Genomic DNA, 25,728 nt, shown 5'->3' on the forward strand with positions numbered 1-25,728 from the left:
GAGAGATGGGCATTCACACACTGTAGCTGGCAATATAAATTAGCATGGCCCTATGGAAAACAGTATGGAGGTTCTTCAAAAAACTAAAAACTAGAACTTCCATATGATCCAGCAATCCCACTAATATGTATATGTTCAAAGGAAAGGAAGTAATTATGTCAAAGATATCTTCCTTCCCATGTTTATTACAGCACTATTCACAATAGCCAAGATATGGACTCTAACTGTCCATCAGCAAATGAATGGCTAATGGAAAAGTGACACATATATACACAAATTGGAGTATTTTCAATTTTCCATAAAAAAGAATGAAATCCTGTTATTTATAGCAACATGGATTCAACCAGAGGATATTATATTTAGTGAAATAAACCAGCACAGAAAGACAACTATTTCATATGCTCATTCATATGTGGAAGCTAAAAAAGTTGATCTCCTGAAGGTAGAGAGCAGAATGATGGTTATCAGAGTCTAGAAAGGCAAGGGTAAAAGAAAGATGAAGAAAGGTGGGTTAATGATACAAACATACAGGTAAAAGAAATAAGTTCCAGAGTTTGATAGCACATTTGGGTGATCATAGTTAATAATGGTTTATTGTACATTTCAAAATAGCTAGAAGAGAAGATTTAAAATGGCCCCAACACAAAGAAATGATAATTGTTTCAGGTGATTATCTTGATTTAATCATTAAACATTATATACAAGTAGCAAACTATCACACATATCCCATAAATATGTACAATTTTTTTTACGTTATCAGTAATGTTTAAAAGTAAAAATAATTTTTTTAAAAAATTCCCCAAAAGGGAGAGATGTATTCAATAAACGGCATGGTCTGTAAACCCTCTCAGTCTTGCTCTAAGACAGGGGCTGCCGAACGTTTCTTTGTAAAGAGCCAGGTAAGAAATATTTCAGGCTTTGCAAGCCATGTGGTCTCTGTCACAACTGAACTCTGCTGCTCTAGTAACGTGAAAGCAGTCAGACAGATGCAAGGAAAAACATGAGTTTATTCATGGCAAAACAAGCAAAAATAATGCTGAATTTCTGTAAGCAAATGTACATCTTGCAAAGATCATCTTTGTTTATGAAAGCCTCAAGTAAAATATAATGTTACAAATTACTATTTTACTTTGACAGGTTTGTTTAAGGGCCTTTTTCCCAAAGAAAATGTGCTAAACAAAAAAAATTACCATTATTAATATTTAATAAAATAATAATAAAATATGTCATTAATCTTCCTAAGCTCTTGCCAAGTCAACTACAAGTTACCACACACAAATTGAAGGGTCTAGCTTCTCTTTTCCACTTCCCCACTGACCTCCCTTCATTATTCCCAGGGATATACAACACTGAACTCATCTCAAAACAGTAATGCACTTTTTTTTTTTTTTGGCCAGGGCTGGGTTTGAACCCGCCACCTCCAGCATATGAGGCCGGCACCCTACTTCATTGAGCCACAGGTGCCACCCAGTAATACACTTCTTCTAGAATTTGCTATGTATGTTTATGTACATGATTTTTTTCCTGTATATTCATATTTTCCCAATTGAAAATCAAGACATTTTATCTAACAAGCAGGAATTTACAGGAAAAATACAACAGAGTATTGAAAACTGGGATTGTCCCAGAAAATCTAGAAAATCTAGTCCCATTTTGGTGAATAAAGTTAGAAAAGACAAAGAACATAGCTAAATCCATAGTACTCTACTTCAATCTTTACTGAGACTATTTTAAACTTTCTTTTATAAGATTTTCATAGTATAGTCACTGAAGAGACAGAATTATTTACACTTAATTTATTTCAGAGTATTTATATCTGTAGCTTTTAATATTTTATAAACTTACTCTTTTAAAGAATATTTCTTCCTCTACATTTTCTATTTTAACTACTCTCTTCTTTTAGCTTCAGGTTTGTTGAGTATATTTGATCCTGTCTTTCATCACAGTCTTTAATTTTATCTACCTTTTTCTTTTCTTTCCCTTACCCTAGTATGACTATTTTCTTCAATGTTTCAAATTAAGAGTCAAGAGTAACACTATAGACTGAATTTATATATCTTTTTTTATAGTTCTAAAAAGAAATAAAAATATTTCTTTTACTTTAGTATTTTAATACATTCCTACATTAATGTGCTGGGTCCCTGCCCCGGATGGCAGGGTCCTTTAAGACCTATGGAATTGGTGACGATTGACTCAGGAAATAATAAAAATAAAAGCAGTGAGAGATAACAAGGAAGGACACGCAGAATAGAGTTTTCAAAGGTGGGAACATAGGTGACCACTGTTAGCTTGTGGGGTTCTAGTGAGTGGCCCTGAGTGTTTGTTCCACCCAGCTTTTATTGAAGGCTATTTTCTCATTCAGCTAAAAGGGTAAGCTGAGGAAGGGAGTAAAAATGTCAGCAGTTTCTCTGAGTAAGCATGTTAGTGCTTATTCTACGTATAATCATTAACTTTAAGGGCAGTCTTGAGAAATCAGAAACCTGAGCCTTGTGTGGGGGCAGCCTCCTGTCTGTGGTCATGCATACAAATTCCTTGGGGGAGGTTAAACCCCTCTAGTTTCTCTGTGGAGCAGAAGTGGTCATGTCATTTCTCCTCTGAAGAATCAGCGGAAAAGAGGAATTTTCCCCTTATCTCCACCCAGAGGCTTTTTCCTCTGTGGTTAGGGTGTAAGTTCTCCTGCCCATTCTCAGGGTTCAAGTTGTTCCCTTGATCTCTGTCCTGGCCATAATACAAATCCCCGCAATGGGTATTTGCTTTGACTATTGACTGGGCAGGGGACGGTCTAGTTAATGTTCCTTCCCAGGCCTTGCACATACTTCTGTTATGGCCATTATTCTTCAGAGTGTTTACAGACCCAGCAGGGGTGTTCAGAAGCTGTACCCCTTACAGGCCAGGCTTCTAGTATAAGCAGAAACTACTCGAACAAGTAATTTAATGGCTAGTTTAAAAGTAAGCTAGCTAAAGTGTTTTTATTCCACCTTGCTCAGCTTATTTCTCTGTTTTTTTCTCCCTTTCTGAGGGTGTTTTCCCTTTTCAAGAAATGGGGCCTCCAGTTCCCATTCTCTCTGCATTAATGTAAATAAAACTGTACACACCGAGATTAATTTCTTCTACGAGCTTCTAATCTCTCTAATGAACAGACCTCTAACAAGTCACTTTCATCATTCCTATGGTTATTTAGCTGTCTCCAAATTAGTTATCTCCAACTCCCCAGCTAGAATCTGCATTTTCTGATAGAAATAATAAAACTATTTATTTGACAGCTAAGGAAATGTAAAACCACTGTGCTGGCTAGCCTGTGGGCTCAGTCAGAGAGATAGACATGCTTGTCTTAATTATCATTGTACCTAGAATGACAGGTAAATCATTTCTAAGGAAAACAGACCACCGGGTTATATATATAGTGATGTTTGCTTCACTCAAGTATGATTCCCAAACCACCACCTGCCAGAATCCCACACATGGCAAACTTATAAAGAAAGCTTACTGAAGGTAGATTCTTTCAGAGGGCTGGAACTGGAGCTGCTGGAGTTATCCGAAATGTCCAATTCATCATCCAGCTCTGAATATACATCTGGATATTAATAACAACAATGAAAGGCAAATGAACCTTGAAACAGGAGTTGAGAGTGCCTTCATGCTGACACCCTTTCACTAACAGTACCTTTCTCAATATTTTCCAGGTTGAAGTTATCATCAGACAGGATTTCATCACAGGTCCTGTCTTCATCCTTACCACAGGGGGCCTGGAAGCCCTCAGGGGGCAGGTCCGCACTTTCTGAAAGTTCACTTTTTAGGCTGGCTGCTCCACTGCTGCTGCTACTCAAGCTTGCTTTCTCAAAGGTTTCCTGGAAAGAAGATTTAACTTTTAATAGCCTCTTTCTCTTTCCTTCCTTCTATAAGACCCAAAGCCTGTTAGAATATATATTAAAATACTTAAAATATCATTATAAATATCTTATGCAGAAGTACTATCAATAATGCATCTATACACCTACTATGAAATCTATTCAGTTCATAAATTTAAAGAAAAAGTAGGTCTACAAGCTACGACTAGACAAAGAACAACGGATGTGGCAACAGAGCTCAGAATCAAAGGAAAATGTACTTTTGAAAAATAGACTACATATCTATTTAGCAGAATTTCTCTACTTTAAGTTTTTTCTAAAATATCTGCTATCAAAGTCTCTCAGCAGTATGGTGGATAAGTAAAGTCTTATTTTCTTCAAAAACTCAAGGGAAACCAGTAACAGATAGAGCCATACCATGGCAGACAAAGCCATGCCAAGGAGAGTGAGGGGGGGCAGTCCTCTACAAGATGAAAGGATGGGCAGTGAAGGGGGCTTCCATACCACCAGGATTCCATGCTACTGCCTGGCTTGAACACTCTATAGAACTCACCATGGGATCCTCCAGAATCCTCCAAGACTGATGGGAGCATTTCTATTACAATAGCATTGCAAGGTCATCTACATTAGATGTGATTCTATATTTCTCTAAAAGGCATTGTTAGAAACTTCAAAACTTATGTCTGAAGGTTCAGTAAGGATAAAGAAGAAAGTATTAATGCCATTGAATGCGGAAGCTTTGGTTTTTCTAAGGAAAGTCAGTGAGTAAGGAAGGACATGTGACTCTGTAGAAAGGACCCCTCATTTCTTTACCCAGGTAATTCTTGACAGCTACGACATTCATTGCATCTACCTGCAGCAAGCGTAAAGAATCTTCTGAAGCTGTGGGGCTACACACTGCTGACAAGCCTAAGCTACAGATCAGGTAGACAAAAAGAAAAAAGAAGAAAGGCCAGGAAGGAGGAAAGGATAATTATCAAGACAGCATAAAGAAAGAAACAGGGGCACATTTTCTCAGGATGTCTTGGAGCCAGGTGTTTTGAACTTCTGGTCACACGCATTTGGCTCAAGAGTAAACATTTTAAACTTTTTTTTTAAATCTGCATTTATTAAAGGGGAAAGAATTCCTCTATGAATTGTATCAAGTTAGTCACAAATTAAGTGCTCTTTCTTTATTAAAAGGCTCCAAGGATGAAAGATGCCCATTTGAGAGGCAGGTTTGTGTTTATTTATTTCAGTTATTTTTTCCTACAATTAGAATGATACCCACAGCTTCGAGGGGCAGGTCTCTGAAAATCCCGTGGTAGTAGAATTTATAGATAAAGAAAGTCTAAAACCTTCTGAGTAACTAAAGTCAGAAGTAACCTCTGTAAGCTTTCGTGCATTTGTGTTCTCTAAACAAGATGAAAAGACAAAAAAAGAATATCAAAAACATTTTGTGCACCGTAAACTGTCTAAATCAATTCCTGTTTATTATTTCTTTTCCATGAGAATCTTTGCAGTGTTCCTTTCTTCAGAGTTTCATAAAGTGTTTTTGCTTTATTGAAGCTAAAATGCACGTAAAGAAGTATTTTAACTCTTATTTTCTGTGACTAGTCTTCCACCCAAGGTCTAAAGTCTGATTTCATGACTCTGAATTGTTAATTCCTGCTTCTTAGGCCCACCTTGGTCTGCCAACTTAGAATATGAGATGAGAAACACTTCGACTACCCTCCAATAGAGCTGTATGTTTGTCCTCAGAAATTTTTCCAGTGCCTAAGGTTAGTATGGGGCTTCTAATGCCAGACTCTAGTTTTGCCCATACCTAACTCAGGACCTCCTTCTAAGGCTCTAAAACTTACTGTAAAACCCACTCCACCTCTTTCATGTCCTCCTCTTTTCTACCTCCCAAACCAAAGAATCCTTCTTCAAACTACTCTCAATTAAAGTAATTAGGAATTGACATGGAAATAAACATCCAATTTAGGGCCTTCTTTTCCTTATGATCTTTTTTGTTCTTAAAAAAGTCATCTTCTGCCTAGTGTAAAGACCACAGCTGACATCTGCAACTCTCTGAGGACTTATATCCAAGATATAGCAATGCTTTCCAGGCTGTAAAAAGACTAAGAATTTTTAGTAGAGAAAACTTTTTTTTTCTTTTGCACTGATGCGATTAAGATCCTGGAATCTGACAACACCAGTATCACCCTGATACCAAAACCATACAAAGACATAACAAAAAAAGGACAATTTGGACCAATATCCCTGATGAACATAGATGGAAAAAATCATTAACAAAATACTAGCAAAGTGACCCTAACAGAACATCAAGAAATGGTATACCACAAACAAATGAGTTTTATACCAAGGATGCAAGAATGGTTCAACATTTCGCAAATCAATACAAATGTTACGCGTACAGTGATAAATCACATAAACAGAAATAGAAAAAAATATATGATCATGTCAATAGACACGGAAAAAGCATGTGACAAAATTCAATATCTCTTCAAGATAAAAATTCTTAACAAATTAGACATAGAGGAACATAACTCAAAATAATAAAGGCCGTATATGACAAACCCATAGCCAACATCAAATTGAATATGGAAAAGTTGAGAGCATTTCCTCTAATATCTGGCATAAGATAAGGACACCTACTTTCACTCACCACCCTTATTCAATACAGTACTAGAAGTCTTTGCCAGAGCAGTCAAGCAAGAAATAAATGGCATCCAAATCTAACAGAGGAAGTTAAATTATCCCTGCTTGTAATGATATAATCTTATATCTAGAAAAACTGACCAACTCTACTAAAAAGCTCTTAGATCTTACAAAAGAATTTAGTAGGGGCAGTGCCTATGGCTCAAAGGGTAGGGCGCCAGCCCCATATGCTGGAGGTTGCGGGTTCAAACCAGGCCCTGGCCAAAAAAAAAAAAAAGAATTTAGTAAAGTTGCAGGATATAAAATTAATATACAAAAATCAGTAGCATTTCTATATACCAGTAATGTTCTAGCTAAGAGCAAAATCAAGAAGGCAATCCTATTTACAATAACTTCAAAAATTAATTCATTGAATATCTAGAAATGTATTTAACCAAGGAGGTGAAAGATGTCTATGAGGAATACTATAAAACACCAATGAAAGAAATTGTAGGTGATATAAGCAAATGGAAAAAACATTCCATGATCATGGATCACAATTATTAATGCTGTTAATTGCCCAAAGCAATACAGAGATTCAGTGCAATCTCTATGAAAACACCACTGTCATTTTTTACAGAATTAGAAAAAAAATTCTAAAATTCATGGAGAAGAAAAAAGGGCCCAAAGCCAAAGAAATTCTAAGCAAAAAAGAACAAAGCTGGAGGCATCACCTTACCTGACTTCAAATTATATTGTAAAGCTATAGTAACCAAAACAACATGGTACTGTATAAAAATAGACATAAAGATTAATGGAACAGAATAATGAACCCAGAAATAAAGTCATATACTTACAGCCAAGTGATCTTTGACAAAGTCAATGAGAACACACTTTGGGGAAAGGACACTCTTAAATAAATCGTGCTGGGAAAAATTGGATTACCATATGCAAAAGAATGAAACTGGACTCTTTGCTCTTACAATATACAAAAATCCACTCATGATGGACTAAAGACTAATATATAAGACCTGGCACTATAAAAATACTAGAAGAAACCCTAGGGGAAAGTCTTCTGCACAGTGGTCTAGGCAAAGAATGTATAACTAAGATCTCAAAAGTGCAAGCAACAAAACCAAAAATAGACAAACAGAACTTAATTAAACTAAAAACTTTCATGCGGCAAAAGAAATAATCAACAGAGTGAACAGACAACTTGTAGAATGGGAGAAAATAGTTTCAAACTATGCATCAAAAAAAGATTGATGTCCAGAATCTACAAGGAACTCAAACAATTCTGTAACAACAACAACAAAAACAATCCCATTAAGAAGTGGGGAAAGGATATGAATAGGTATTTTCAAAAGGAGACATAAAAATGGCCAGGCATATCAACAAATGTTCAACATCACTAATTATCAGAGAAATGCAAATTAAAGTCTCAGTGAGATATCATCTTACTCCAGTCAGAATCACTATAAGTAAAAAGGCAAAAAAATACTAGATATCAGCAAGGATGAAAGAAAAGGGGACTCTTATACATTGTTTGTGGGGAATGTAAATTACTACAAACTCTGTGAAAAATAGTATGAAGATTTTTCAAAGAACTAAAAGTGGAACTATCATTTGGTCCAGCATTCTTACTATTGAGTATATACCCAAAGGAAAAAGAAATCAATATATCAAAAAGATACCTGCATTCATATGTTTATCACAGCAGTAGTCACAATAGCAAAGAAATAGAATCATCCTAAGTATCTGTCAATAGATGATTGGATAAAGAAAATGTTGTATGTACACAAAGAAATACTATTCGGCCACAAAAAGCATGAAATAATGTCTTTTGCAGCAACATGGATGGAGTTAGAAGCTATTACCTAAAGTAAAAGCAGTTAGACACAGAAAGACAAATATTGCATGCTTTCACACTAAGTGGGAGCTAAATGATGTGCACACATGGACAGAGAGTGTAAAATGACAGAAAATGGAGACTTGGGAGAATGAAAAGGTAGGAGGGGTGAACCACAAGAACTTACTTAATGGGTACAATGTAAATTGTTAGCATCATGGATATCCTAAGAGCCCTGACTTGACCACTACATAATATACATATGTAACAAAATTGCGCTTGTACTCCCATAAACACAATCAAATAAAAAAAAAAGAGAGTAGAATCCATACATGACTAAAATTGGCAAAACTTTAGCAAAGTCTTTGTCTCTCTTGAGCATAGGCATAAATAAGACATCAAAGGAAGACATTTTTCTTTGAACAAGTAAACAGGAAGTTGTGAGTCCTAAAAAAGGCAATTCCAAATTTAAGGAGGCTTGACTTGTAGGGCAGCGCCTGTGGCTCAGTCGGTAAGGTGCCGGCCCCATATACCGAGGGTGGCGGGTTCAAACCCGGCCCCAGCCAAACTGCAACCAAAAAATAGTCGGGCGTTGTGGCGGGCGCCTGTAGTCCCAGCTGCTCTGGAGGCTGAGGCAAGAGAATCGCTTAAGCCCAGGAGTTGGAGGTTGCTGTGAGCCATGAGCTGTGTGAGGCCACAGCACTCTACAGAGGGCCATAAAGTGAGACTCTGTCTCTACAAAAAAAAAAAAAGTAGGCTTGACTTGTAACTAAAACCCAAGAACCAGTGGGTCGTAAATCAATAATCACTTGCAACTGCCAAAGTTGCAATTATTTGTGCAAATTCTGATAAAGAGAATTCACAATTTGATAGAGATGCTTTTTTATGATGCAGAATGTACAGTTTGTTTAGCTTAAAACTTGCATTTCTATAATAACCTCTTGCAGAAGATTTTGCTTCAAAAAATTGATAACAGTTTACCGTAAGCCGTATGCTAATGCAGTACATTTTCCCTACTGTGAGTTCCAGAGTTTTCATTGAGAAGATTGGGTACCCACCCAACTCTTTATCCAAATCGCTCCTTGAAGAACAGGGGACTATTTTAATCCTTTAAAAATCCTTCAGTGCTTTGCACAATACCTTTCACATAGCAAATGTTCAATAAATAGTTTCTGTGTTTGGGATCAAAAGAAAGAGAAGGGCCATAAAAGCTAGTGAAGTCCCTTATAGGGTGAGTGGATTTTGTGATTTCTGCACATTTTTGAATTTTGTTCCTTTACTTAGAAGCCTGTATTGTGAAGTTCCTCTAAGAGCTGAAGGGACTATTTGGTGATGCCCCCATGAGTAGAAATGGAACTTCTCCCTTCCCTTTTCCCCATTGCATTTATGAGAAGTTACAAAGCTCATCTGTCAGAGATGACCTGCCCAGCAATGCGCCTTTATAACTCATCAGGCTCTAGCTGAAGGCAGAGTATGGCTGAATGTTTTTGCTCTAAATGTTGAAGCCATTAAGGTGTTCTCAGCAGAAATCTCTAGCAAGTATATTAGCCTATTATAGGAATTTAGGTGAAAAAGTTTTTAAATGCCACTTTGGGGAATGAAATTTGGCTGCTATCATCTTTTTTACTTTCTAATTACTTAACATTTTTCAAGGAGGAGGAGAGGGAGTTAACAAGACCTTTTTGGCATCTGCATCTCTGGAAAGAATGGACACATTCTGTGTATCAATATGACAGCAAGGAGAATACAATGCAAATCAGACAATAAAATTATCACTGATATGGAAATCACCACCATTATAGAAGAGGCTTCCTGTCACAGTGCTGGTAGAGGCACAATTATGTTTAGATTAGTTTTGCTCATTATAATGTAATATTTTTATGTGTGCAGCAGATCATAATACATTTTTAGTTGACTAGAAAGTCTAACAGTAACAGACTGACATTACCCAAATTAACTGCTTTTTTAGGGAAAGAATTAAGAGAGCCTATTTAATTAAAATGAGTGCAATATTTTAAATTGCTCAAAATGATAGTTTTATAAGGAGAGTAAGAAAAAAAAAGCAAGAAATAAACATAAAGCATAATACCAGCTATAGCCTATAGATGGTTTACTTTAGAATTATTAAAAATGTATTACCTCTTTTATATTCTGAAATATTCATATTCTACTAGCTATACCATTACCCTGTTTCTTCCATTTGTTAAGTTAATAACTTTGCTCTTAAATACACAAATTTAGTACTACCAGATGCTTGACAAAAATTCATCCAGCATCCAGCTGAGGTGATTTTCTATCAGTGGCAAACCACCCTCTATGCTTTCCATGGATGACAGCACAAACCCAATTCAAAACAGAAGACAGCTCATTGACTGAATAGTATTGTACCTCGTCCCTAAATTTCAAGGTATTCTTTGAAAAAATCAGTCAGTCTGGTCAGATGACTAAAGGAGCCACGTGCACTAGGCCTGAGCTCAGTGAACTGCCCATGTCAGCAGCATGATAAGAGACACCTCCAGGCCTTCCTCTGGGAGAACAGGCTTTGTTACATCAGCGACATGGGCTGACGAAACAAGCCTAGAGCCTGGTTCCTCCCAGAGGTAGACAAAAATCTTTTAGCTCCAAAGTTGTTTGGATGATACTGTTGTCTAATTCCATCTGTGCATCTTGAAGTATTGCCTTTTTTTCATGCTCTACATATCAAGTAGGAGAACAATAGCTAAAATTAAACCATAAAAACTGGTATTTTTGGAACCCTAAATTTATAAGGATTATATAATAAAGAAAAATATTCTCTTCAAGTTTGGGTTTTATTTATTGTTTTATTCTGAAACTCTTAACAAAAATATTCATGCAAAGCTGAAAATTTTGCTATCTAGTTATTATTCTGAGAGACCTATTGCAAAGTATGATGATTATAGTTAATAATAATATATTGTATTTTTTTTTTTAGACAGTCTCATTTTGTGCCTAGGCTAGAGTGCCATTTTAGCTCATGCAATCTTAAACTCCTGAGCTCAAGCAACCTTCTGCCTCAGTTTTTCAAGTAGCTGGAACTATAGGTGGACTGCCACAACACCCACTTAATTTTTCTATTTTTAATAAGAAGGGGTCTCGCTTTGCTTAGGTTGGTCTCAAACTCCTAACCTCAAGTGATTTCCTACCTTGGCTTCCTAGAGTGCTAGGATTATAAGCATGAGCCATCGTGACTGGCCTAACTGTATCTTCTTAAAAAATGCTAAGGGAGTGTATTTTAAGTATTCTTACCATAAAAATATCTGTGTGTGGCAATACATATGTTAATTAGCTCAGTGTAACCATTCCACAATGTTTATATACTTCAAAACATCATGTTGTACATGATAAGAGTATACAATTTTACTTGTCAAGTAAAATGAAATTAAATAAAGCATTTAGAAAAGCTACAACAATCAAAACAGTGTGGTATGGGCCTAAGAATAGACATATAGGTCAATGGAACAGAATTCAGAGTTCAGAATTAGCTTCACAAGTGAGGATAAACATAAAGTTAGATAGAAGAAATAGACTGCAATATTTGATAGCAGAGGAGAGTAACTATAATTATCAACAATTTATAATATTTAGTATATTTTCAATTAGCTAGAATAGAAGATTTGAAATGTCACTAACATGTATTAAATTATAAATATAATTCCAAGGTGATGGAAACTGCAAATTCTCTGATTTTATCATTACACATTCTATGCATATAACAAATACATGTACCCCATAAATTTATGTAAAATATTTTGTATCAAGAAAAAAGAAATAGACCCACGAGAAAGGGGAACCCTCATCAACAGTATGTTGATGGTAATGTAAATTAGTACAGCCACTATGGAGAACAGTATGGAGGTTCCTCAAAAAACAAAAAACAGAACTATAATATGATATGATCTAGCAATCCCACTGCTGGGTATATATACAAAAGAAAGGAAAACAGTATGTTGAAGAGATTTCTGGACTCCCATGTTTATCACAGCACTACTCACAACAGCCAAGATGTGGAATCAACCCTAAGTGTCCATCAGTGTATGAACAGATTAAAAAATGTGGTACATATACACAATGAAATAGCAGTCAGACATAGAAAGAATGAAATTCCGTCATTTGCAACACATGGATGGAACTGGAGGACATTATGTTAAGTGAAATAAGTCAGAACAAATAAGTCAGAAAGACAAATATTAGCTGTTTTTCACTTATATGTGGGAGCTAAAAAAAAATTGAACTCACAGGGGTAGAGAGTAGACTGACTATTACCAAAGGCTTGGAAGGGCAGTGGGGAGGGAAGGATAAAGAGGGAATGACCAATGAATACAAATATACAGTTGGATAAAAGGAATAAAATCCAGTTTTAATAGCACATTAGGGTGACTATAGCTAACAATAATTGCAGAATTGGAATGTTCCTAACACAAAGAAATAAAAAATGCCTGAAAGATACCCCAATTACCCTGATTTCATCATTACACATTGTAAGCTTATATCAAAATATCACATAAATAAGTACAATTATTCTGTATCCATAATAATTAAAATGTAAAAAGTGAAAAAAGAAAATAAGTAGATCCACATATATATTGTCAAGCAATTTTTCAATGAAGATATTTAGCAAAAGCAATGGGGAAAGATTAAACATTTTAAGAATGATGCTGGAAAAACTGGATACCCATATAAAAAATGTCAATCTCTCTATTATTCTATATATAAAATTAAATCTAAATAGTTCATAGGTCTAAATATAAAAGCTATAATGATAAAACATTTACAAAAAATATATAGAACCCTATTTTTGCAACCTTTGGAGTAGGGGTAGGCTACAATTTCTTTAAAAGGATGCAAAAAACTCTAATAACCATAAAAAAACTAAATAAATAAAAATTGGTCTTTATTTTTTATTTTTATTTTTATTTATTTATTTATATATATATATATATATATTTTTTTTTTTTTTTTTTTTTGCAGCTTTTGGCCAGGGCTGGGCTTGAACCCGCCACCTCTGGCATATGGGGCCAGCGCCCTACTCCTTTGAGCTACAGGCGCCACCCAAAAAATTGGTCTTTATCAAAATTAAATTTTCTGCTCATCAAAAAAATCCTATTAAAATAAATAAATAGGTAAGCCAGACTGTAAAAAATGTTTGCAATACCTATGTTTGACAATAGCCTCATGTCTGGAATATATAAAGAGCTCCTATAAATCACAGAAGATGCAAAAACAACCTAATAAAATAATAGGCAAAAGACTTGAACAGACATTTAACACATACACGCACAAAGATACACTAATAGCTAACAAGCGCATGTGAAGGTCCTCAACATCACTGATATCAGGAAAAGGCAAAGTAACACCACAACGAGGTACCATTACACTACGGAGGCTGAAATAAAACAGATTGACAATAACAAATGTTACAAGCACATGGAACCTGTGATTCTTACACACTGCTTCATTCTACCAATATTTCTAGGTAGTTATCCAAGAGAAATGAAAACATAACCACAATACTTACATGAAAAAGTTTACAACACTCTTACTTATAAAACTCCAAATCTGGAAACAACGTGTGTCCATCAACAGGAGGACAGAAAAATGAATTATGGTATATTAGCACAAGTTAACACCAACTAGCAAAGTAAACAAATTACTAATTGGTATTACATGGATAAATATTGCAGACATTATGTCAGAGGAAAGAAACGAGCTATACGAAGTCAAATAATAGGCAAAAGTAATTGATAGTGATGAATTCCCAACCATCTTCGTCCTTGAGCAGGGAATTGTACAAAAGAGTCACGGGGAACTTTGTGAGATGAGGTAAATGTTCTGACAGTTGTTTTGGATGGTTATATATATGTCAAAAGTCACTGAACTAAGCACTTCAGATTTGTATATTTACTGTATGTAGAGGAGGATTATAGTGTGGATGTAAGGATTCTGTCTATATCTGCCTTTAAGGCACTCCTTTATTTTCTTAAAATATAAACACACAACATTTCCCAAATGAGTCATGATTTTTCCTGATGCTTCTTTCCCTGCCTCATTACTTGTTGGGTTTTCACAGCCTTGGGGGAAATTTGGTCAACAATTAACCAGACAATAAAAGCAAAGACGTTCACAAAATATCGTCCTTTTAAAATACATCATTTTCTACATGGCTTAATTTAATCTCCTAGCAGAGGATTGCAAACACATGCCTTTAGTAGTATGCCCAGCAATTGTAAATGACACATGGTATAATAAAAATAAAGCAACTTACATAAATAGCACTTTAAAAAATTGAGCTAAGAAGATTATAATTTGGATGCTTGCATACAAGTTATTTGTTCAATTCTTAAATGGTTAACTTTAAAGACATCTGAGGATTTAAGAAAAATATCAAATATCTCTCAAAGTTTGCTAAGAAAACATATAGATCAGATCTTACTAGAAAACTACAATCAGAATGCTATAATAAAGAAGTGAAATTATGAAGGGTTTCAGAATTAAAAAAATAATCTTTTATGATAAGTACCCTACCAGCTCCCTTGTCCTCTAAAATAGAGGGGATTTAAGATGACACATTTTTGCCATATTTTGACAGTTTGACAATATCAGATTGTCATAAAAATCTTTTTTTAATTCATCAAAACCATAGGGAAAATTTCTAGGACTCAACTCTATGAACATGTATTCATCATCTTAAACATGGGATAGTCTACCAAGATCAGACATGGGTTTTTTTTGATAGGTAATTTTGGCAGGCACGTAGGGGACAGCTAAGGAAAGAGATGATCCTGGGTAATCAAAGATCAGACACCTGAGACTTCTCTGAGAGGAGGAAGAAATTCAGCCTGTGAACAGCAGCTTCAGGCCATGCCCAAGATTTCCAGCCTGTTCTTCCTGCCTATTCTCCCTATAGATTTTGCCTTGCCAGTCCCCTTAATCACTTAAGCCAATTTCTTGCAACAAATCTCTCAGTATGTGTCTCCTCCTGGTTCTGTTTCAAAGTCATAGTGATAAACAACAATACCATGGGACACTCACCAACCCCCCACATACACATTTCCAAACGCTGCCTAGTAGAGGTGGTACACTGACTGAATGAATCCCTGGTAGAGGCGAGGAAGAGACAAGAGGAAAGAAAGTAGGATATTGTAATGATCCAATGGAAAGTAGAAAGAACAAAAACTGAAAGGATAAGATGGATTTGCTGGACATTTCAAAGACAGAACTGGTAGAACTTGTTAACAAAATGAATGCGGGGATTTAAGGGAGAGTGAACTGACAACATTGAGATTCCACCTCAGGTGAGGAGAGGATAGAATACAACGCGGTCAAGGCAGGAGAATCCATTTGCTGTGGGACTTGCTCAGTATGAGTATCTGTTAGGTGTGCAGGTGGATGTCCAGTTTAAAATTTAGGTCTGGCACACAGGAGAGGCTGAGATCAGACAGGGAACTTTAGGGGTGGTAGCTTTGGAAGTCTTTAGCAAATGGGTATGAAATTATGTTGTGAAACACATCTCAATGCATTTTGCCTTTTCAAAAAAAATTGGTATGCTTCTCCTTCCAGAACTCTTCTACTACTAAGACCACGCTATGAGGACAAGACTTATAGACTCAAGAAATTAAGAGGGAAGAACACCTGGGGAAAGAGAAGGATGCAATGGATGCAAGGGCAGCTTCTGGCAGAGAGGATGGAACAGGAAAATTCGGAAGCCCTAAGAAGGAGCCTGGCAGGAGGAAGAGAAAATGAGAGGACAGGCACAAATATCTTTGTTTTTCCTCTTTATACTCTTCCAGCTGAGTTGAATTGAGCTGGAATTAGAGTTGGGAGGTTGGCAGGGATACACAGAGGGTTTGAGGGGGGAAATACAGATGTAGCCAGAAAATACTGGGAGCTGTAAAGCAGCTCTGTGATCATCATACCAGAATACTCTTTGGTTGGTCTGGGCATTTAACATAAGACCCATGAAAACAGAGGCCTTGCCTGTTTTGTTCACCATAGTATCTCTTACACCAAAAATAGTGCCTGACATCTATTAGGCAGTCAAAAATTACGTTCTGGGCTTGGCACCTGTAGCTCAGCAGCTAGAGTGCCAGCCACATACACCAGAGCTGGTGGGTTTGAATCCACCCCTGGCCTGCCAATGAACAATGACAACTACAACCAAAATATAGCCAGGCTGTGGCAGGCACCTGTAGTCGCAGCTACTTGGGAGGCTAAAGCAAGAGAATCGCTTAAGCCCAGGGGTTTGAGGTTGCTGTGAGCTGTGATGCCATGGCACTCTACTGAGGGTGACAAAGTGAAACTCTGTCTCAAACAAAACAAAATTACTTTCAGGATGAATAATTAAGTGGGAGACACCTGGGACAGAAAGGTAGGAAAGGATGAAGGTACGTGAGCTGATGGGGCTGGGATAGCACCCTACTCCCAGGGGGCTATGTGTAGCATGAATGGGAATTCAAAGCTCCCATGTGTCTCAGTGGGAATGAGGATGGCTGTGGTGCCAGAGACACATTCATGGGGCCATCACTTCACTGAAAGCTACAGAGCAGACTGCTTAAACTAAGGATGCCAAGAACATCGCAATTAGGCTTCAGAAGGGCAGGATAGCAATTCAAAAGTGACAGTGGAAGCATCATGGTTCATTCACTGGGCTTAAACTATGATGAGAAAAGAGGCTGTGAGTTATAGATGCCATAAAGAAGAGGATGGTCATCAACTTTTAATCTCCTAAAACAAAATAACTTTCAACCCAGGATCCTGTACCCAGCTAAACTGAGTTTCATTTATGACGGAGAAATTAAATACTTCAATGACATTCACATGTTGAAGAAATTGGCCATAAATAAACCAGCTCTCCAGGATATTCTCAGACCTTTCCTCCATAAAGACCAGCATAATCCTCCACCACAAAAGTAAACCCACCCAGAAAATTTTGATCAAATTCAAACTTCCACAGTCACAAAAGGATTAAAAATGTCCACCAGGACGGCAACTGTGGCTCAGTCGGTAAGGCGCCGGCCCCATATACTAAAGAGGCACAGGTTGGCTGACAGGATATAAAAACTCAAGCCAGATATCTACTGCATCCAAGAATCGCATCTTACATTAAAGACAAATTTAGACTCAAGGTGAAGGGATGGTCATCTATACTCCAGGCAAATGGAAAGCAGAAAAAAGCAGGCGTTGCAATCCTATTCGCAGATGCAATAGGCTTTAAACCAACCAAAATGAGGAAGGATAAGGATGGACACTTCATATTTGTTAAAGGTAATACTCAATATGATGAGATCTCAATTATTAATATTTATGCACCCAACCACAACGCACCTCAATTTATAAGAGAAACTCTACCAGACATGAGCAACTTGATTTCCTCCAGTTCCATAGTAGTTGGAGATTTTAACACCCCTTTAGCAGTGCTGGATAGATCCTCCGAAAAGAAGCTAACCAAAGAAATCTTAGAATTAAACTTAACCATTCAACATCTGGACTTAACAGACATCTACAGAACATTTCATCCCAACAAAACAGAATACACATTTTTCTTATCAGCCCACAGAAAATATTCCAAATTGACCACATCCTAGGCCATAAATCTAACCTCAGTAAATTTAAAAAAAAATAGAAATTATTCCTTGCATCTTCTCAGACCATCATGGAATAAAAGTTGAACTCAATAACAACAGGAACCTGCATACCCATACAAAAACATGGAAGCTAAACAACCTTATGCTGAAGGATACATGGGTTATAGACGAGATTAAGAAGGAAATCACCATATTTTTGGAACAAAACAACAGTCAAGACACGAATTACCAGAGTCTCTGGGATACTGCAAAGGCAGTCCTAAGAGGGAAATTTAAAGCACTGCAAGCCTTCCTCAAGAAAACGGAAAGAGAGGAAGTTAATAACTTAATGGGACATCTCAAGCAACTGGAGAAGGAAGAACACTCCAACCCCAAATGCAGCAGAAGAAAAGAAATAACCAAAATGAGAGCAGAATTAAATGAAATTGAAAACAAAACAATTATACAACAGATTAATAAATCCAAAAGTTGGTTTTTTGAAAAGATCAATAAAACAGATAAACCTTTGGCCAGCCTAACCAAGAAAAAAAGAGTAAAATCTCTAATTTCATCAATCAGAAATGGTAAAAACGAAACAACAACAGACCCCTGAGAAATTCAAAAAATCCTTAACGATACTACAAGAAACTCTACTCTCCGAAATATGAAAATCTGAAAGAAATCAACCAATACCTGGAAGTACGCCACCTACCAAGACTTAGCCAGAATGAAGTGGAAATGTCGAACAGACCTATATCAAGTTCTGAAACAGCATCAACTATACAAAATCTCCCTAAAAAGAAAAGCACCAGGACCAGATGGCTTTATGTCAGAATTCTACCAAACCTTTAAAGAAGAACTAGTACCTATATTACTAAACCTCTTCCAAAATATAGAAAAAGAAGGAATATTACCCAAACATTCTACAAAGCAAACATCACCTTGATCCCCAAACCAGGGAAAGACCCAACAAGAAAAGAAAATTATAGACCAATATCACTATTGAATATTGATGCTAAAATACTCAATAAGATCCTAACAAACAGAATCCAACAACACATCAAAAAAATTATACACCACAACCAAGGGGGATTTATCCCAGTGTCTCAAGGCTGGTTCAATATACGTAAATCTATAAATGTAATTCAACACATAAACAAACTAAAAAATAAGGACCATATGATTCTTTCAATTGATACAGAAAAAGCTTTTGATAAAATCCAGCATCCCTTCATGATCAGAACACTTAAGAAAATTGGTATAGAAGGGACATTTCTTAAAGTAATAGAGGCCATCTACAGTAAACCCACAGCCAATATCGTATTGAATAGACTTAAATTGAAATCATTTCCACTTAGATCAGGAACCAGGCAAGGTTGCCCATTGTCTCCATTGCTATTTAACATTGTCATGGAAGTTTTAGCCATTGCAATTAGGGAAGAAAAGGCGATCAAGGGTATCCACATAGGGTTAGAAGAGATCAAACTTTCACTCTTAGCAGATGATATGATCATATATCTGAAAAAACACTAGGGATTCTACTACAAAACTTTTAGAAGTGATCAAGGAATACAGCAATGTCTCAGGCTACAAAATCAACACCAATCTACAAAATCAACACCCATAAATCTGTAGCCTTTATATATACCAATAATAGTCAAGCTGAAAAAACAGTTAAGGACTCTATTCCATTCACAGTAGTGCCAAAGAAGATGAAATATTTGGGAGTTTATCTAACAAAGGACGTGAAAGATTCTATAAAGAGAACTATGAAACTCTAAGAAAAGAATAGCTAAAAATGTTAACAAATGGAAAAACATACCATGCTCATGGCTGGGAAGAATCAACATTGTTAAAATGTCTATACTACTCAAAGCAATATATAATTTTAATGCAATTCCTATTAAAGCTCCATTGTCATATATTAAAGATCGTGAAAAAATAATACTTCGTTTTATATAGAATCAGAAAAAACCTCGAATAGCCAAAATATTACTCAGCAATAAAAACACAGCAGGAGGAATCACACTACCAGATCTGAGACTGTACTATAAATCGACAGTGATCAAAACAGCATGGTATTGGCACAAAAACAAAGAAGTAGATGTCAGGAACAGAATAGAGAACCAAGAGATGAAACCAGCTATTTACCATTATTTGATCTTTGAGAAGCCAATTAAAAACATTCAGTGGGGAAAAGATTCCCTATTTAACAAATGGTGCTGGGTGAACTGGCTGGCAACTTGTAGAAGATTGAAACTGGACCCACACCTTTCACCATTAACTAAGATAGACTCTCACTGGATAAAAGATTTAAACTTAAGACATGAAACTATAAAAATACTTGAAGAAAGTGCAGGGAAAACTCTTCAAAAAATCAGCCTGGGTGAATATTTTATGAGGAGGACTCCCCAGGCAATTGAAGCAGTATCAAAAATACACTACTGGGACCCGATCAAACTAAAAAGCTTCTGCACAGCCAAGAACATAGTAAGTGAAGCAAGCAGACAGCCCTCAGAATGGGAGAAAATATTTTCAGGGTATACCTCCGATAAAGGTCTAATAACCAGAATCCACAGAGAACTCAAACGTAATAGCAAGAAAAGAACACGTGATCCCACCTCAGGGTGGGCAAGGGACTTGAAGAGAAATTTCTCTAAAGAAGACAGACACACAATCTACAAACACATGAAAAAAAGCTCATCATCCTTAATCATCAGAGAAATGCAAATCAAAACTACTTTGAGATATCACCTAACTCCAGTAAAAGTAGCCCACATAACAAAATCCCAAAACCAGAGATGCTGGCGTGGGTATGGAGAAAAGGGCAGACTTCTACACTGCTGGTGGGAATGCACACTAATACCTTCCTTCTGGAAGGATGTTTGGAGAATACTTAGAGACCTAAAAATAGACCTGCCATTTGATCCTATAATTCCTTTACTAGGTTTATACCCAAAAGACCAAAAGTCACAATATAACAAAGACATCTGTACCAGAATGTTTATTGCAGCCCAATTCATAATTGCTAAGTCATGGAAGAAGCCCAAGTGCCCATCGACCCACGAATGGACTAGCAAATTGTGGTACATGTATACCATGGAATATTATGCAGCCTTAAAGAAAAATGGAGACTTTACCTATTTCATGTTTACATGGATGGAGCTGGAACATATTCTTCTTAGCAAAGTATCTCAGGAATGGAAGAAAAAGTATCCAATGCACTCAGCCCTACTATGAAGCTAAATTAATAGCTTTCACATGAAGGCTATAACCCAACTGTAGCACAAGACTATGAGGAAAGGGCCAAGGAAAGGGAAGGGAGGGGGGAGGTTACAGTGGCGGGAGGGTATAGGGTGGGGCCACACCTATGGTGCATCTTAGAATGGGTACAGGCGAAACTTACTAAAGGCAGAATACAAATGTCTACATACGATAACTAAGAAAATGCCAGAAGGCTACATTGAACAGTTTGATGAGAATATTTCAGATTGTGTATGAAACCAGCACATTGTACCCCTTGATTGCACTAATGTACACAGCTATGATTTAACAATAAAAAAAAGTAAAAAAAAAATAAAGTTAAGAGGCCAGAGTTGGAAGAGAAACCAGGAAACAGTATTCAGAGAGGCCAGATGGAAAAAAGGATAGAAGAGAATAGTGGAAACCACAGAAGGGAAAACAACAAAAAGGAAGTCTGTGTAATAAGCAGGGACTCTATACTAAGCAGGAATTAGCCTTCAGTTCGGCAATCTGGTAGTGAGGCACGTTGGAGAAATTCAAGGCTTTACTCCAGACTACCCACAAAATTGAATCCAAACACCTTAATACCTTTACAAACTTTTACCACCTACCAGACTTTTCAAACTCTACCTATAAAAATACATCATAAATCACCTGATTATCTCTCACTCCTAGGGCTTTCACTAACCAGCTGGGAGGCCTTGGACTAGTCTAACTTCTCCTGGTTTCCCTGTCTTTACCTTTAAATTAAAACATAAAATACCCCATTTTTTAAGTTTAATTATTAGTCCTCATTAAGCTAAGCTGTTATATGTGGAACTTCAGTACTTTTACTGTATTATTTTCCAACCAGAAGTGCCTTCCTTAACTACGTATCAAGATCCTATTTTCCTTTTGCTCTGGGAAACTCATTGAACTATACCTACATGTCTCATTTATTTACTCAAACTACTTAAAATGATTAGAAATTTCCTCCTCCTTATGCATATCTATCTTTTCTTCTCAAGTAGATTATCAGCTACTTCACAACTGGCACTGTTCTTTATAATTTCTTATAAGTTTCAAAGTACTAAGCATAATGCCTTACATTTGGAAGATAGCTACAAATCCCTGTTATTCATTATTAATTATATAGTACAAACATTTTTCAACTTTTCCCTTTGTTGTATTCCCTGATAGGCTTATAAATGTAAAAGCTGTTCTCCAAACTGAACAAATGTACTAAATCATTAGTAAAAAGAAATCATCAAAAATAAAATAAAATAATAAAAAGAAATCGTTCATCTTTAAAACAGGGGTGGTAAAGATCAACTTCCTATTAAATCTTATTGGAAAAGAAGTAGTAAATCTCACACTGCAAGAACACGCTTTTTTCATGATACTCTTGAGTTTCCCTGCAACGGTCTGCTCTACTTGTACACATACAAATATGCTTTATACGCCTATGTAAATGTTAAAGTCTAAAGCTATATCCATAAAAATCCCAATAAACTTAATGAGGTTAAAGTTTTCCACTGATTCTCCAGGCTTTTGTAAGTGAAACTTTTTTAATGTTCATCCTTGTATCTGTTCATGAAGACTCGAAGACCTAAGCAATCGACTCCTTAGAAATGTCTGTCACTGATTTTTCTGTTTGGCGTATAAGATAACACCTAAAGGGTGACAATACTGTGTGGTCAACAAATTATCTGGAGAGCCAAAAACTGATCATGATTTTGACTATTACAATGCCACAGTACCCTCTCTGTTACAACACCCTTTTCATTATTATGAATTTAAGTAAAAAAATTTACCACATTACACTGTTTAATTCTTTTCATTCTGAACTCTGTACTTTCCTTATGCTCTTATTTTCAATTATAGGAACTAGAAAGCTTAACATTCTTCAAAAGGGAAGTCCTGCTTCACTTTCATACTGGATAAACTGCAGAACATAAGAATAAAATTTAATATGAAGACTTCTGTGTCCTTCTGATACATATCTTGATGCTTGTCTTTACTAGCTTATTATGAAAATTTTCATAATTAAGACTAAGCTAAAACGTAAAAGTAAATAGTATAATCCCCTAGGATAGGAGACTTTAACGCTTCTTACCAATTGATTCCTTACCCACTAATTTGCAAAACTTCAGTAATTTATAACAGATCACTTTATTGGTTCTGGGAATTCATAAAGTTCTACTGAACCCACTAATTTCTTTTTCCTTTGATCACCATTTATCATTAGATCGTATAATTGCATTATTGATATTAATTGCTCTGGGGGAACATTCTACTATACTTAAAATGAAACAATCATAATACTGCTTAAGAAAAAAAAAGTCATAAAATTCTACAACTTATAATTTTTCTGCCAGCAGTGGTGTAGATGTAAGTTTTTAAAAATAATAATTGGTCCCTACTGAGGATAATGCCAATTAACTGCCTGCTGTCTTTTGATGAAATGCAATCATATTTCCTTCTTGGTTCTTTAATAAAGCTGCATTTTTTTTTCCTTTTAGCTAGCATTTGATTAATCTTGAAGTGAAAATTTATCAGCGTATTTAAAATAGTTCAAGAGGAGAAAGTATTTTATGACTATTTGTAAAGCTAGAATATAATCTTTGCTTTGAAGTAAAGAATGTCTCTATGGTCCATAAAAGGCCGAATGCTCATGGAGGGCACTGGTATGAGGCTGGGTAGCAGTAGATGTGCAATAAATATGTCTTAAATGTATGTCTGATATACATGAATTGAACACCAGTGATCCTTGGGAAAAGACAAATCCGCTCTTGATTAACAAGTTACATCAACAAACTATTCTTCTTCTACCTTATAATTTCATGGCACTTTAAAGATTTTACAGTATATTCAAACATGTTAATTTACTTAATTCTAGCATCCTCTGGGGTACGTAATATTCCCTCCCCTTACTTACGGATGAATATATAATCTAGATCTAGAACTCAAAATCCCTCCCTTGACTGCAGAGCTCTACCTTTGTTTTACCTGGCCATGGCCTGATTTCTAGATTTTATAGTCAAAATAGTTCTTCAAATGCATACAGAAATATTGATGGATGAAATGACACAGTACCTTGGATTTGCTTCAAAATAATTACTGAACCTGAGAATGGTATAGAAAGCACTCTTTTTCATAACAAATAATTTTGTAAGGTAAGCAATAAAAATTAATAAATAAAATGGTCCTTCTCAAGGTGTTTTGCTGAAGATAAGAGGATTCCTGCTGTTAGATTGTAAACTAATACCACCAGCCCCAAATCAGCCACATGAATCTAATCTAAAATGACTCTTTTATATACAACTGGAAATTTGCTAACTAGCTTTTCAGTGCAGAACTTTTAAAAAGGCCCAGAGTACCTAAGATATATAAAAGAGCTGATCTCTTCTATTCAGTCTCCTAGGAACACCATATTCAGAAAGTAACATGACATGCATAGATAGAATGACTTGTTTCTCATGGTACCCTAATTATTATGAAGTCAGGCAAGCAAAGTGAACTCTAACTCCCTGTGTATGAGACTTAACTGGGTTCAGTGAGAGCTATAGCTCCAAGTTACATGCTCCTAAACATAAACCTGTTACTTAAATAATCATCATAGATTGTTCTGCAAAATCACAGCTTGGCTCAACATTTAAGGCAATGAAGATAAAGAGTTTCCTCCCCAAAGAAAACTAAATTGTATCTTCAACTTCTGGATTCCCAGTACCTTAAGACAAAACCACTAAACACTTGTGTTTTCCTTCTTTTAGAAAGTTCACTGGAAATGCTACTTTTCAACAGCTGCCTTTGTGAGACCAACTTCTTATATAACTTCCCAAGCTGAAATAGAGCAGGTCCTTAAGATTCCAGGAAGGAATTTAATAACCAAGAATAAGCTTTATGATCTTATCGCCTTGGGCCCCATCACCAGGACAAAAGAACATTCACTGGATTGAAAGTCCCCTAATCAGATGGATTCCTGCTGGCCCGGAGCATGAGCAAATAATGGATCATGGATAATTATTATGACAAAGACAACAAAGAATGAAAATTAATAGCAACAAGAGCATCACTGGCACCATCACTTGCACATGTGGAAATCTGTAGCTTTGGCATTCTTTTTTTCCAAGAGATGTTCAGAAAGATACTTAAATATCAAAACAATCCAAAGGTTATTGGCAAGAAAAATAAAAAGACATATTGTGATTTGAAGCATGGCAACATTATTACCAATGAAAGTAATATACAGACCAATAAGAAAAATTTTTAGGTCAAATGTTATTTCCTTTTCTGAATTGACTCACATTTTCATCCATATTCCCAAAAGGTACGATCAGATTGCTGAAGAAATTAAATATAAGCATTCACTGCTAATTCTACAAAGAATATAATTTAAAGAACTGTTAAGAGAACTTTTTGATACCTCTGGTTTTGCAATGTACAATAAATTATGGATTGGTATTTTAGAAGGTCAGTTTATTGCATTAATTTTATTTATAAGATACAGAAATAATAGCTAGGTATTGTGGTGGGCACCTGTAGTCCCAGCTACTCGGGAGGCTGAGGCAAGAGAATCACCAAAGCCCAAGAGCTGGAGGTTGCT

General features: G+C 36.0%; 1 protein-coding gene across 1 annotated transcript in view; it reads right to left on the minus strand.

The window, feature by feature from the left end:
- The window catches only part of NEK10 (NIMA related kinase 10), a 250,365-nt gene that overhangs the window by 71,398 nt on the left and 153,239 nt on the right, over window positions 1-25,728 (minus strand). Inside the window, exons 27-28 of the mRNA XM_053600397.1 lie at window positions 3,665-3,848; window positions 3,488-3,574 (exon numbers count right to left, since the gene is read on the minus strand). Coding sequence (XP_053456372.1) covers window positions 3,488-3,574; window positions 3,665-3,848 — 271 coding nt within the window. The remainder of the gene's footprint in view (window positions 1-3,487; window positions 3,575-3,664; window positions 3,849-25,728) is intronic.

The sequence above is a fragment of the Nycticebus coucang genome, chromosome 8, assembly GCF_027406575.1.
Source record: "Nycticebus coucang isolate mNycCou1 chromosome 8, mNycCou1.pri, whole genome shotgun sequence".
Lineage (NCBI taxonomy): Eukaryota > Metazoa > Chordata > Mammalia > Primates > Lorisidae > Nycticebus > Nycticebus coucang.